The sequence below is a fragment of the Sinocyclocheilus rhinocerous genome, unplaced genomic scaffold (genome assembly GCF_001515625.1).
Source record: "Sinocyclocheilus rhinocerous isolate Xijiao unplaced genomic scaffold, SAMN03320098_v1.1 scaffold5755, whole genome shotgun sequence".
Classification (NCBI taxonomy): domain Eukaryota; kingdom Metazoa; phylum Chordata; class Actinopteri; order Cypriniformes; family Cyprinidae; genus Sinocyclocheilus; species Sinocyclocheilus rhinocerous.
In genome coordinates this window covers 28,242-40,462 of record NW_015624492.1, presented here as the reverse complement: position 1 = coordinate 40,462, position 12,221 = coordinate 28,242, and the positions used below count along the sequence as shown (strand labels likewise).

Sequence of the window (12,221 nt, the reverse complement as noted above, 5' to 3'; positions counted from 1 at the left end):
ACACACACACACACACACACACGCACGCACAGACACACACACACACACTCTAAACACACACACACACTCATGCACCCACTAGTAAAAAAAATATAAAAAATTATATCTGGTGTCTGAATAATTGTTGGTTTGACTGTGTGTGTATATATAGACACATACACACACACACATTTGCAGTTGTTTACATATATCTGTTCTTTACATGTTGAGCTGTGCAATAATACAGTTTTCTCAATGATACAAACAGTCATGCAGTGGAGATGTGCTGTATAGTATATAATGAAGCAGCATGTGTTTGTGCAGTGAAATGTTTCGGTCAGTCTCTGCTGGTTTCTCAAAGAAACTGTTTCCAGACACTTAAACAAAGTGCATGAGGGAGTCGAACTCTCGTTCCCGTATTTGCAGAATTAGAATTTCAATGGTTGTGTGGGACCCCGAGTGAACTAGTAATGTGATTTTATCAGACAGCGGTGTCATTGTGCTCTATGATCCGTTTTGATCGGCCATCAGTATTCATAGATATTTGAGCACGTCCATTTAATGTCCATGAGAAAAGCTGTTTTAGTGATTCTCACAATAGAAGCCCCCCTGTAAAGACCTGGTTTATCTTTCTATTCTGCTCCGTCTTTTCTTCTCCTCGCTTTCTCAGCACTCTCTCTCATTGAGAGAGACCAAACCTTTTCCCTCTTGTCATTTTAACCCCCGTTTCTTTGCCACGTCTTCTGCTGCACCTCAAAAGGGGAACGGCGCGAAAGACGGGGAAAGAGTGGAAAAATGTAAAGCGGTAATTTTTCCTACAACTGTGTCTTCTGTCCTATTGTTGCTTTTCTAAGGCTGAGAGAAAGAGTGCGGTGAATGCGGTGCACACGGAGCGAGAGAGAGAGAAGTGGCCGAGAGACTCCGTCTTCATGCGCTGTTTCATTTATTTGAACTTTTAATCTAATTATTAACTATCTGAAGGGCTCGAGGGCTTTGTCTGCGTGCTGCTCTTTTGGGTGCCCTGTGGTCCGAGGACTCTGGATATGAAAACTTCTCGCCTGAGAATATTTCTCAAGGGAATAGTTTGGCCAAAAGTGACTTTATTTACTCTTTTCCATGCAACAACAGTTCAAAGTGACTTATAAGCTTCAAAAAGTATAAGAAATGTCATAAAAGAGACTGTATGAGTCATGAAAGTTGACATTTGAGGTCATAAATGTCCAACCTGTGCCATATCTGGCAGTCAAACATGACACAACACCAGGGTTATTATAGTTAACTCAAACAAAAATTAAAAACAAAAATATAATTTTGAAATAAAATAAAATGTATTTAAAAAAATTAATTCAGCTAGTTCCCAAACATTTCTCATTTTCATTTATTTTGACTTATGCACTAAAATAAATAACTAAACCTTAAACTGAAATAAAAAGTAATAAAACATATTAAAAAAAAAATGTTAAGTAATAAAATATTAATAAAAAAATTAAAATTAAAAAACACACAGCAAAGCTACTATAACTTTAACGAAAATTTAAATAAAAACACGAAATATAAAAATCAAAACTAATTCAAACTATTAAGAAAATAAATCCGATACTAAAATAACACTGGACAACACGTTGTCCATCCATCCACGCCATATTTGATATAAAAAAGAAAATATTATTGAATAACACTTTAAAAATGGCCACATAAACGGTCATATGACTTAAGAAGACTTGGCTAATATTAGGATACTTCTATGCTGTTTATGTTGATTCAAAATTCAAATTTTCAAAATTTCAATTCAAATTTCAAATTCATGTTAAACTTTTTTTTCTTAGTTGTGATCCATGGAAAAATAACTACATCAGAGAAATGAAATGAAATGTCGTGAGAGTAAATAAATAATGATTAAATGATTTTGACTGTCAAGCTTCAAAAAGTACAAAAAATGTATGAGACATAAATGTTGAGAAATGTGAGAACCATTAACGTCTAACATGCTTCATATCTTGCGGTCAAATTACACCAAACCTGACGATTGTGGCACATCATATCTGATAAATTATTATTGAATACCAATTTAAATTTGAGTCTATTGCACACATATGACTTTAGAAGTCTTGAAATATAGAGTCTATGGACTAATATTAAGATACTTTCATGCTGTTTTTCTCTTTTTGGAGACGTGGTCACTATAAACTGTTGTTGGTTCAAAATTCAAATGTCAAGTTCAGATCTCAAAATTCTAAATTTGAATGTCAAATTTCATGTTAAAAACTGCACGAAGATTTTTTTTTTCAGTTGTCCCCTATGGAAAAATGAACAACATCAGAGTTTGAAATGACAGTAAATAATGCTGAACTGGTTTTTGGCGTTTAAAGCTGTGAACGGATGAGCAGAACTGCAGGCTCTCCTTCATGAGCGTGTTAAATGCTAATCAGACCCGTGTAGGGATCTTTTCTTTCTCCTTCAAAAGTCTTCTCCGCCCTCTTTTCCTTCAGCTCCGCCTCCTCCCCCCGATCCGTTGGTATCCTCCACCTCTGGCCTCTGAGCTGCTCATTTCACGCTATGAATGAGTCGACTATTCAGCATGATTTATTTATGGGAGTTGAGTGTGTTTGCGCTGACGTTACGGCTGGAGTACAAGCAGACTGATCTGATCATTGCACTTCTACAGCAGCCACAGAAACACATATCTAGACTCTTCAGCCACACTTAAACATGAAATAGATGTCACTGATTCATTTAAGGAAAGATAAATACATTTTCAATTTATTCAAACTGACAAAACAACAGATGTAGTGATGAAAATGAAGATTAAAACATACTGTCTGTATCTATCTATCTATCTGTCTGTCTGTCTGTCTATCTATCTGTCCGTTTGTCCATCCATCCATTCATCCATCCGTCCATCCATCTGTCTCTCCATCTATCCATGCATCCATCCATCTTTCCATCCGTCCATCCATCTGTCTCTCCATTTATCCATGCATCCATCCATCTTTCCATCCGTCCATCCATCTGTCTCTCTATCTATCCATGCATCCATCTATCTTTCCATCGGTCCATCCATCCATCCATCTTTCCATCCATCCATTCATCTGTCTCTCTATCTATCCATGCATCCATCTATCTTTCCATCGGTCCATCCATCCATCCATCTTTCCATCCATCCATTCATCTGTCTCTCTATCTATCCATGCATCCATCTATCTTTCCATCCATCCATCCATCTTTCCATCCGTCCATCCATCTGTCTCTCCATCTATCCATGCATCCATCTATCTTTCCATCCATCCATCCATCCATCTTTCCATCCGTCCATCCATCCATCCATCCATCCATCTTTCCATCCGTCCATCTATCCATCTGTCTCTCCATCCATCCATCCATGCATCCATCCATGCATCTACCTTTCCATCCGTCCATCCATCCATCCATCCATCCATCTGTCCATCCATCTACCCATCCATCCATCTACCCATCCATCCATCCATCCATCTGTCTCTCCATCTATCTATCATCTATCTATCCATCCGTCCATCCATCCATCTGTCTCTTCATCTATCCATCCATCCATCCATCCATCTACCCATCCATCCATCCATCCATCTGTCTCTCCATCTATCTATCATCTATCTATCCATCCGTCCATCCATCCATCTGTCTCTTCATCTATCCATCCATCCATCCATCCATCTACCCATCCATCCATCCATCCATCTGTCTCTCCATCTATCTATCATCTATCTATCCATCCGTCCATCCATCCATCTGTCTCTTCATCTATCCATCCATCCATCCATCCATCTACCCATCCATCCATCCATCCATCTGTCTCTCCATCTATCTATCATCTATCTATCCATCCGTCCATCCATCCATCTGTCTCTTCATCTATCCATCCATCCATCCATCCATCTACCCATCCATCTCATTTATCCGTCTACCCATCCATCCATCCATCCATCTATCCATCTGTCTCTTCATCTTATCTATCCATCTATCTTTCCATCCGTTCATCCATCCGTCCATCCATCCATCTGTCTCTTCATCTATCCATCCATCCATCCATCCATCCATCTACCCATCCATCTCATTTATCCGTCTACCCATCCATCCATCCATCTATCCATCTGTCTCTTCATCTATCTATCCATCTATCTTTCCATCCGTTCATCCATCCATCTGTCTCTTCATCTATCTATCCATCTATCTTTCCATCTGTCCATCCATCTATCCATCCATCCATCTGTCCGTCATTCTGTTGTTCTGTCGTTCTCTCTCTCATTTCCGAGCAGCAGAGCGTTGAAGCTCTTTTCCGTCTCTTCTCTGATGTGGATGATGTTCCTCACACTGATGTATGTTGGTTCTCTCAGGTGTTCCAGTCAAAGTCAGGCATGTTAAGGAAGGAACGTGTAAAGAGACACCGCTGGAGATCTTCTGCTATCTGAATGAGATCGGGTGAGCATGAAGGAGTTCCATCTCAGTGTTTACTGTCATGTCTTCAGGAGTGATCTGACGTCTTCAGCAGATGATCAGAGCTTGTGGTTCTCTGTGGCTCCTTAAGGGGGCGATCCCTTCATAATCAGCCACATTAACATACAAATGTCATTTGGTACAGTAAGTGTATGTGTCACTGGAGAATATGTACATTGGTATGTATTTATTGATCAATAACCCACTCTCTGGTTTCACAGTGGAAAGCATGGTGTGGGGAGAATCGATATTGTGGAGAACCGCTTCATTGGAATGAAGTCCAGAGGTACGAATCTCAATTTACATTTATGCATTTATCAGATTCTTTATCCAAAGCGTCTTCTTTCATTGCATTCAAGATAGACATGTGATCAGTTCATGCATTCACTGGGAATCAAACCCATGACCTTGGCGTTGCTAGTGAAATGAATGATTGTTGCAATACTGTGTCAAATTAAAGAAATTGACAAAATCACACTAAGTTATGATAATGATATGAATATTAATTTATTATTATTATTATTAAGAAAATAAATATAATATAAATAAAAAATATATAAATACTTAAATTATGCAGTTTTTAATATATAATTAATTTTTTATTTGTTTATGTATTTTTTTCTGTTAATAATAATAATTAATAATAATAATACATTTATTTCCTATATTGTTGTTGTTGTTGTTATTAACAAAAAATAAAATATAAATAAAAGCTATATATAAAATTATACACACTAATTTTAATATATAATGTTAAATTAATATAATTTTAATGTTTTTTTTAATTGCTTGTAAGTAATAATAATAATACATTTTCTAATTATTATAACATACACTATAAAAAAGATGATTTTTCAAAGTTGTAAATAAAATGTAAGTAGAAGTAGAATTCTTCTACTTCAAAAATTAATGTTTAATTGAATGTGTTTCTTTGTAATTGTATGTGAAACTTACTAGCAGTTTCTGAGTGAAAATAGCTTCTACACCAATTTTTTTTTTTTAAGTGATAATTTGATCATGATTTCTTTGCTGCAGTGTTGCAATGCAGAAATTACTCCATGCATGGAACGGTGCAGAAATGAAACGCTTCACTTTTAATTTCCGATTCTTGAACCGTATGTAAATTCCCTCACGTCTGATGTTTGTCCAACTGTTGGCAAACGCTTTTGCTCCCTTCCATCAAATGTTTTCTGAAGAGCCGCGTCAGAATCCCAGTTTCAGATGAATAAGTCTCTGTATTGGGCTTCACGCCGCTCTGATTGGCAAATTGTCTTCCTCCACTGTCTCCGGAGTGGCAGGTCGGAATTGGAAAAATACGCGAGGTCTTGTTTTCCCCAATGGTTCACAGAAGATCAGACCTATTCTTCTGAAAGTCAGCGTTTAGGATGTTCAATAAAGACCCTGACAGCCTGTGTTTATGTGACACGGTCCAGCAGAATGAAGTGAACTGGTGTTTATGTGTGTCACGCTCACTCAGACGGAGACTGTCATTCGCTGACAGAACAACAAATCACTGCAGAACCTGCGGAGCTCATCCAGACAGCAGTTACTTCATCATCACCTGCATTTATCATGCTTTTAGAGCTTCTCCAAATATGATCACAACTCTGCAGTATCGACAGAAATCATTCATCAAGGATGCATAAATTTATCAAAAGTGCCAGTAAAACACATTTATAATGTGTCAAAAGATAATGCTGTTCTTTTGAACTTTCTATTCATCTGTGAATCCTGAAAAATCAAATGTATCACAGTTTCCACAAAAATATCAACTGTGTTCAACATTGCTAATAATCAGAAATGTTTGTTGAGCAGCAAATCAGCATATTAGAATGATTTCTGAAGATCATATGACACTGAAGACTGCTGAAAATTCAGCTGCGCATCACAGGAATAAATTACAGTTTAACAGATATTCACATAGAAAACAGCTGTTTTACATTCTAATGATATTTCACAATTTTTTTTGGCCAAGAAGAGACTCAATGTTCAAGAACATTAAAAAATCTGAGTGATAGTGTACTGTACACTGTATAATTTTAATCCTAAAATAGATGAACCCTAATTAATAAAAATGACAAAAGCACAAATCACAAAAAAGAAAACTAAAATGAAAACGAAATGTAAAAACATAAAAATAAACGCTAATTCAAACATTAAATAAAAACCATAATAGAATTTATAAATATTACTAAAACAACACTGGTCCTTCATTAACATATGATTACATCATGATTTTAACTATTAAAAATTTAAATGAAAAGTAAAAATAAAAATTCTAAATATTTATAAAACTGTAATACTGTAGGTCATGACATGGTCAGTATGTTTTTATTAGAAATTAAAGGCTATAAAGATACACTTCCGTAATTATAGAAGACCATAATAAAAGTGTTGACATTTTATAAAGTTAGGATATTTAGCTTTCATTTCTTTGTTTTGATAAAAATGTGCTAATAGTTAGAAATGAAGTTTTGAAGAAACATCATGTAGTGAAATAGTGTGTGTGTGTGTGTGAGAGTGTGTGTGTAAGTCTCCTGCGCTAAATCCCGCAGAGTCTTAATGTATCAGATTGCCACTTTTCAGGATTTAAGAGATGTGGGTAATTTGCTAAGTCTTGTTTTGGGCAGCAGAGGTTTGGTCTGAGCCGAGCTTCTGCCTCCAGGGACGGAGATTGTTTTACACCAAAGACTCTTAGAAGCCAAAAAGCTTTTGTTTAATGAAGGAATTGTACCTTTAATGGAAGAAATCTTTAGTCTCATCCTTTTGGCGTCTTATTCATTGTTTCTGTGTGACAAACTTTAACTGCAGTGTGTCTGATTTTAAGTCATCGGAAATCACATATATGTTATTATAAATAAATCTATTTTCTATTTTTTATCGTTTGTAAAAAATATATATAGTTTTTATTAATATTTACAATACTGTTTTTGCTTTATATTTTCCATTTTCATTTTAATTTTAGTTAAAGTTCTAGTAATTTTGTGCTTTTGTTATTTTTAGTAGTCTTACTTTTTTTTTAAATATATGCCTATTTAGCTTTTATTAATTGTATTTCAGCTTTAGTTATTTTAGTATGTCAAGCTAAACTAAATTAAAATTACAAATGTTGCTGAAATAAGTTTTTTCATATTTTATTTAATATTAGTTAACATTTATTTTATTTAAAAAAACGTTTTAGTGAGCTATAATAACCCTGATTTATATATGTACTATATACTGTATATACACACACACACACACACACTCTCACACACACGCACGCACACACACTCACACTCTCACACACACACACACACACTCACATATATATATATATTGCTGATTTATTTATTTATATATATTATATATTTTTTTATTATTGATATTTAGTGATATGTTATGCCATAGTACATCAAACACATTGATAATAATTTAAGAATCACATTTTGGTTGATTTGTCCATTGAAAAGCATATCCTGGTTTTTAATCTAAATGGTGTGTATGCTGGTCATTTTCTGGCCTATAGAATGGACAGTCAATCATAATCGTGTGTGTTTGTGTAAAGACTTCATTCCCGTCTGTCAGCTCTGAGCTCTGAAGAATAAGCGGCCGCTGGACCTTCAGGTGTCCGTTCATCATCACCTGTGACCCTTCAGACAGCCGAGCGAAGCTTCATTTCTGTGTGACAGACGCAGACGCTGTAAATCACAGGGTAGAGTGAAGCTGAGCAGCGGATCCTGATGCTTTCCTCTTCTATTATCATTCATGTGGCAGCTGTCAATGTGCCCGTCAACACCCGTCGTCATGACAACCATCATTCGGAAAATGGGATTGTTCCCATTGAAATCAGCACAGAAAACTCTTTTAACGCTGTTCTTATTTTTACTAGACATTGTCTACTCTTCTCGTGTTAATCAGTTTTGTGATGGTAAAATCTAAGTGTGTCTGTGTGTGTGTGTGTTCAGAGGACAGTCTTTGAAGTGTTAAAGCAGTATTAACACCACTGGTGTCTGGAATGATAAGCCACCAGCCATTTAACCTCATCATCCACGTCTCATCTGAGTAAAGATGCATGTAAATCAGTCCTTCATCTCTCGGGATCTTAATACCTGCAGAGACTTTTATCAGATTTTCCTGACGGAAGCTCAGTCTCCTGCGCTAAATCCCGCAGAGTCTTAATGTATCAGATTGCCACTTTTCAGGATTTAAGAGATGTCTTCTATTATCATTCATGTGGCAGCTGTCAATGTGCCCGTCAACACCCGTCGTCATGACAACCATCATTCGGAATGAATGGGATTGTTCCCATTGAAATCAGCACAGAAAACTCTTTTAACGCTGTTCTTATTTTTACTAGACATTGTCTACTCTTCTCGTGTTAATCAGTTTTGTGATGGTAAAATCTAACCTTTTTTTTTTAGTCAGGGCTGAACTGTTGATTTTTTCATTTTCTTTACCCATCAGGTATCTACGAAACCCCTGGAGGAACCATCCTGCTTCACGCTCATCTGGACATCGAGACCTTCACGATGGACCGAGAGGTTCGGAAGATCAAGCAGAGTCTCGGCATCAAGTTCTCCGAGCTCATCTATAACGGTACAGATCAGGGTCGAGCTGCGATCATAAACCAACTCACATTTGCAGTTCAGAAAAGAGCATGTTTGTCCGTTCGTCTGTCTGTCTGTAACTCCACACACTCCCTGCTCACACTTTCTAGTTATGTTAAGCTTTAAAATATATTTTCAGGTAGAAATGGCTAAAATAGCTTTATAAAACTGATAGTTCCGGTCCTTGATTCTGATTGGCTGAGCCGAGTTCAAAGCTGTTGTAAATTACTCTACAAAGTAACATACATCTTTGTTTACTTCTGTGTGTTGCTCGGCAACCACTTTGTTGCAACCACAACTGTTTCTGAGGAGCTACATTGTTTGGTGGAAGAATACTGTTTTTATTAATATCATTACACTTTATTTGCTCTGTTTTATTTTGTGAAACCTTACTACGTATATGGAATAACCGTTTTATAAAAGCAATAAGCCCCGTGAAGCTGTGGTTTACAGTGAATTTATAACAGCTAAGGGGGTTTTAGGCACTCCGCGAACAACGCCCCTTAGCTGTTATAAAATCACTGTAATCCACGGCTTCTTGGGGCTTATTGCTTTAATTTGTAAGTAAATAATAATAATAATAAACAATCACAAATGACTAGACATGTCATGCAAATTCGTTGGTCCTAAAGTGTGTGACCCCTGATGAATTATTCGCTTACTGAACTTCTGAAAGTACAGAACTTAATTGTTTAAAATTATTTGAATATATTGCCGTTCCTAGTTTCTGTAAATTAAAAATGAGCAGTTTTGTCATTACTTTTGAAGAACCAGAAATATTTGGGAGGGCCTTTGAATATTGTCCTGAGGTTCCTGGAGTCAGAAAGTTTGAGGAGCGCTGGTTCACAAGAAAACCTCTGATATTTGACGTTTGCTAGGTTAGTGTTGATGAAGTGCTGTGGTTCTCTCTCTCTCTCTCTCTCTCTCTCTCTCTCTGTCTCTCTGTCTCTCTGTCTCTCTCTCTCTCTCTCTCTCTCAGGGTTCTGGTACAGTCCTGAGTGTGAGTTCGTCCGTCACTGCATTGATAAATCTCAGGAGAGCGTGGAGGGTTGTGTGCAGCTGTCTGTCTTTAAGGGTCAGGTGTATATCCTCGGCCGAGAGTCGCCCAAATCCCTGTACAACGAGGAGCTGGTCAGGTAAAAACACCTCACTTTATTCATATATATTATAAAACGGATAGTTCCGGTGCTTGATTCTGATTGGCTGAGCCACGTTCGAAGCTGTTGTAAATGACTCTACAAAGTAACATACAGCTTTGTTTACGTTTGTCTGTTGCTCGGCAACCACTTTGTTTTCTCTGTTTTATTTTGTGAAACCTTACTACGTATATGGAATAACCGTTTTATAAAAGCAATAAGCCCCGTGAAGCTGTGTCGTACCTAACAACGCTCCTTAGCTGTTATAAAATCACTGTAAACCACGGCTTCTTGGGGCTTATTGCTTTAATATACAACAGCTTCGAACGTGGCTCAGCCAATCAGAATCAAGGACCGGAACTATCCGTTTTATAACATGCATTTGGGAACACAGCACTCACTAAGTTTACTTTTATTTGCACAATTGTATGATTTCATAATTTTACAATTTTCCGCCAATATAAAAGCTCAAGGATTTGAAATGTTAAAAGTGAAGAATTTAAGACCATAACCTGTAATGTAAAATAAAATTATTATAATTATTAAATATTAACTTTTTATTTTATTGTACCATTGTCATTTACAACAGTAATATTTCTCTCTTCAGTTGTATACTTAGAGTTAAATAATGATAGTAATAATAATAATAATGGTTATTAATATTATTATATAAAAATATGATATATTATGTAAATATTGTTTTAAAGAAAATATAAAATATAATGGTAATAATAATTATTTTTATTATTATATGAAATTATGATATTATATGTAAAAAAAAATCATATAATATTATTGTTAAATATTATATTTTAGAATACTAGAAAATTTAATAAAAATAAGTAATTATTATTGTTGTATAAAATGTTATGCATGTTATAAAAAATTATAAAATACAAATATTTTGTAAAATAGTATATTATATAAACATTTAATAAAATAATATAATAAAAGCATACAAAAAATAATAACAATAATTGATTATTAATGATCAATTAATTCAAATGAACTGAGTTCCTATATGTGTGAATGTAATCTGGACTCAGACTATCATTTGTGTGCATCCACTTTAAAGTCCAGCTTCAAAGTCAAAATAAAACATTAAAAATGTTATTTATTTACCTGCATGTCACGTGACCAGGAACATGCTAATGTGTCACTGAATTACTGAAATACAAAACTTCAAATCTCAGGGGTCTTGCTGTAAGTAAAATAGCGTCAAGACAAACATCTCCTGTTTTCTGTGAGGTGTGTGTTTGCAGAGGCTTCAGTCTGATGTGTGTGTGAGTGTGAGTGTGTGTGTGAGTGAGTGTGAGTGTGAGTGTGTGTGTGTGTGTGTGTGTGTGTGTGTGTGTGTGTGTGTGTGTGTGTGTGTGTGTGATGATGTCAGGAGTGCAGGAACAGTGAGATCATTGAGGTTTGACCCCTGTGTGACCCCTGAGGGCAGCTCCATCTGTCTAATGACTGCGTTTGGAGGAAGTTGCATGTTAAGCGTCACGTGAAAGAAACTCTTTCAGCTTCAGATCTTCTTTTGACTTGCTCTGTACTACAGCTCCTGCGGTTTTCTGTCAGAAGAGCAAAAAAGACCTCGAACACTAGCTTGCTCTATTCTTTTTCTATTCTATCGGTTTTCTTTTTATTTATTATATAATTAATAGTTTTGATTGCTTCTGTTGTCCTCATTTGTAAGTCTCTTTGGATAAAAGCATCTGCTAAATGACTAAATGTTAATGTAAAGTAAATGTAGAATAAAAGTTTGATTGTTTAAAAAAAAATGAAAACGAAGACTTAAAGCCTTAAATAATAGTACTGTCGTTTTGTTGTTGCAATGTAAATATAAATTAATGATATTTTGCTCAAATACTGATTTTTTCATTTTACAGTGAAACATTATAGTATTAAATTTTATTTTTTATTTTGTAATATTAGTGCTTTCAATCGATTAAAAAATTAGGTATTTAATTACATTTTTCTGTAATCACATAATATATGTATATAGTAATATTATTATATTAAATAATATAGTAATATTTATTACTTTGTAATATAG

At 35.4% G+C, this 12,221-nt stretch overlaps 1 protein-coding gene across 2 annotated transcripts in view; it reads left to right on the top strand.

Moving 5' to 3' along the window:
• The window catches only part of ass1 (argininosuccinate synthase 1), a 46,690-nt gene that overhangs the window by 20,138 nt on the left and 14,331 nt on the right, over positions 1 to 12,221 (top strand). For both annotated transcript variants that reach the window (XR_001640122.1, XM_016553277.1), the window contains exons 9-12: positions 4,347 to 4,431; positions 4,668 to 4,732; positions 8,893 to 9,024; positions 10,015 to 10,171. Coding sequence is in view for 1 of the 2 variants with exons in the window: in XM_016553277.1 (XP_016408763.1) it covers positions 4,347 to 4,431; positions 4,668 to 4,732; positions 8,893 to 9,024; positions 10,015 to 10,171 (439 nt within the window). In the remaining variant the exon portion in view is untranslated. The remainder of the gene's footprint in view (positions 1 to 4,346; positions 4,432 to 4,667; positions 4,733 to 8,892; positions 9,025 to 10,014; positions 10,172 to 12,221) is intronic.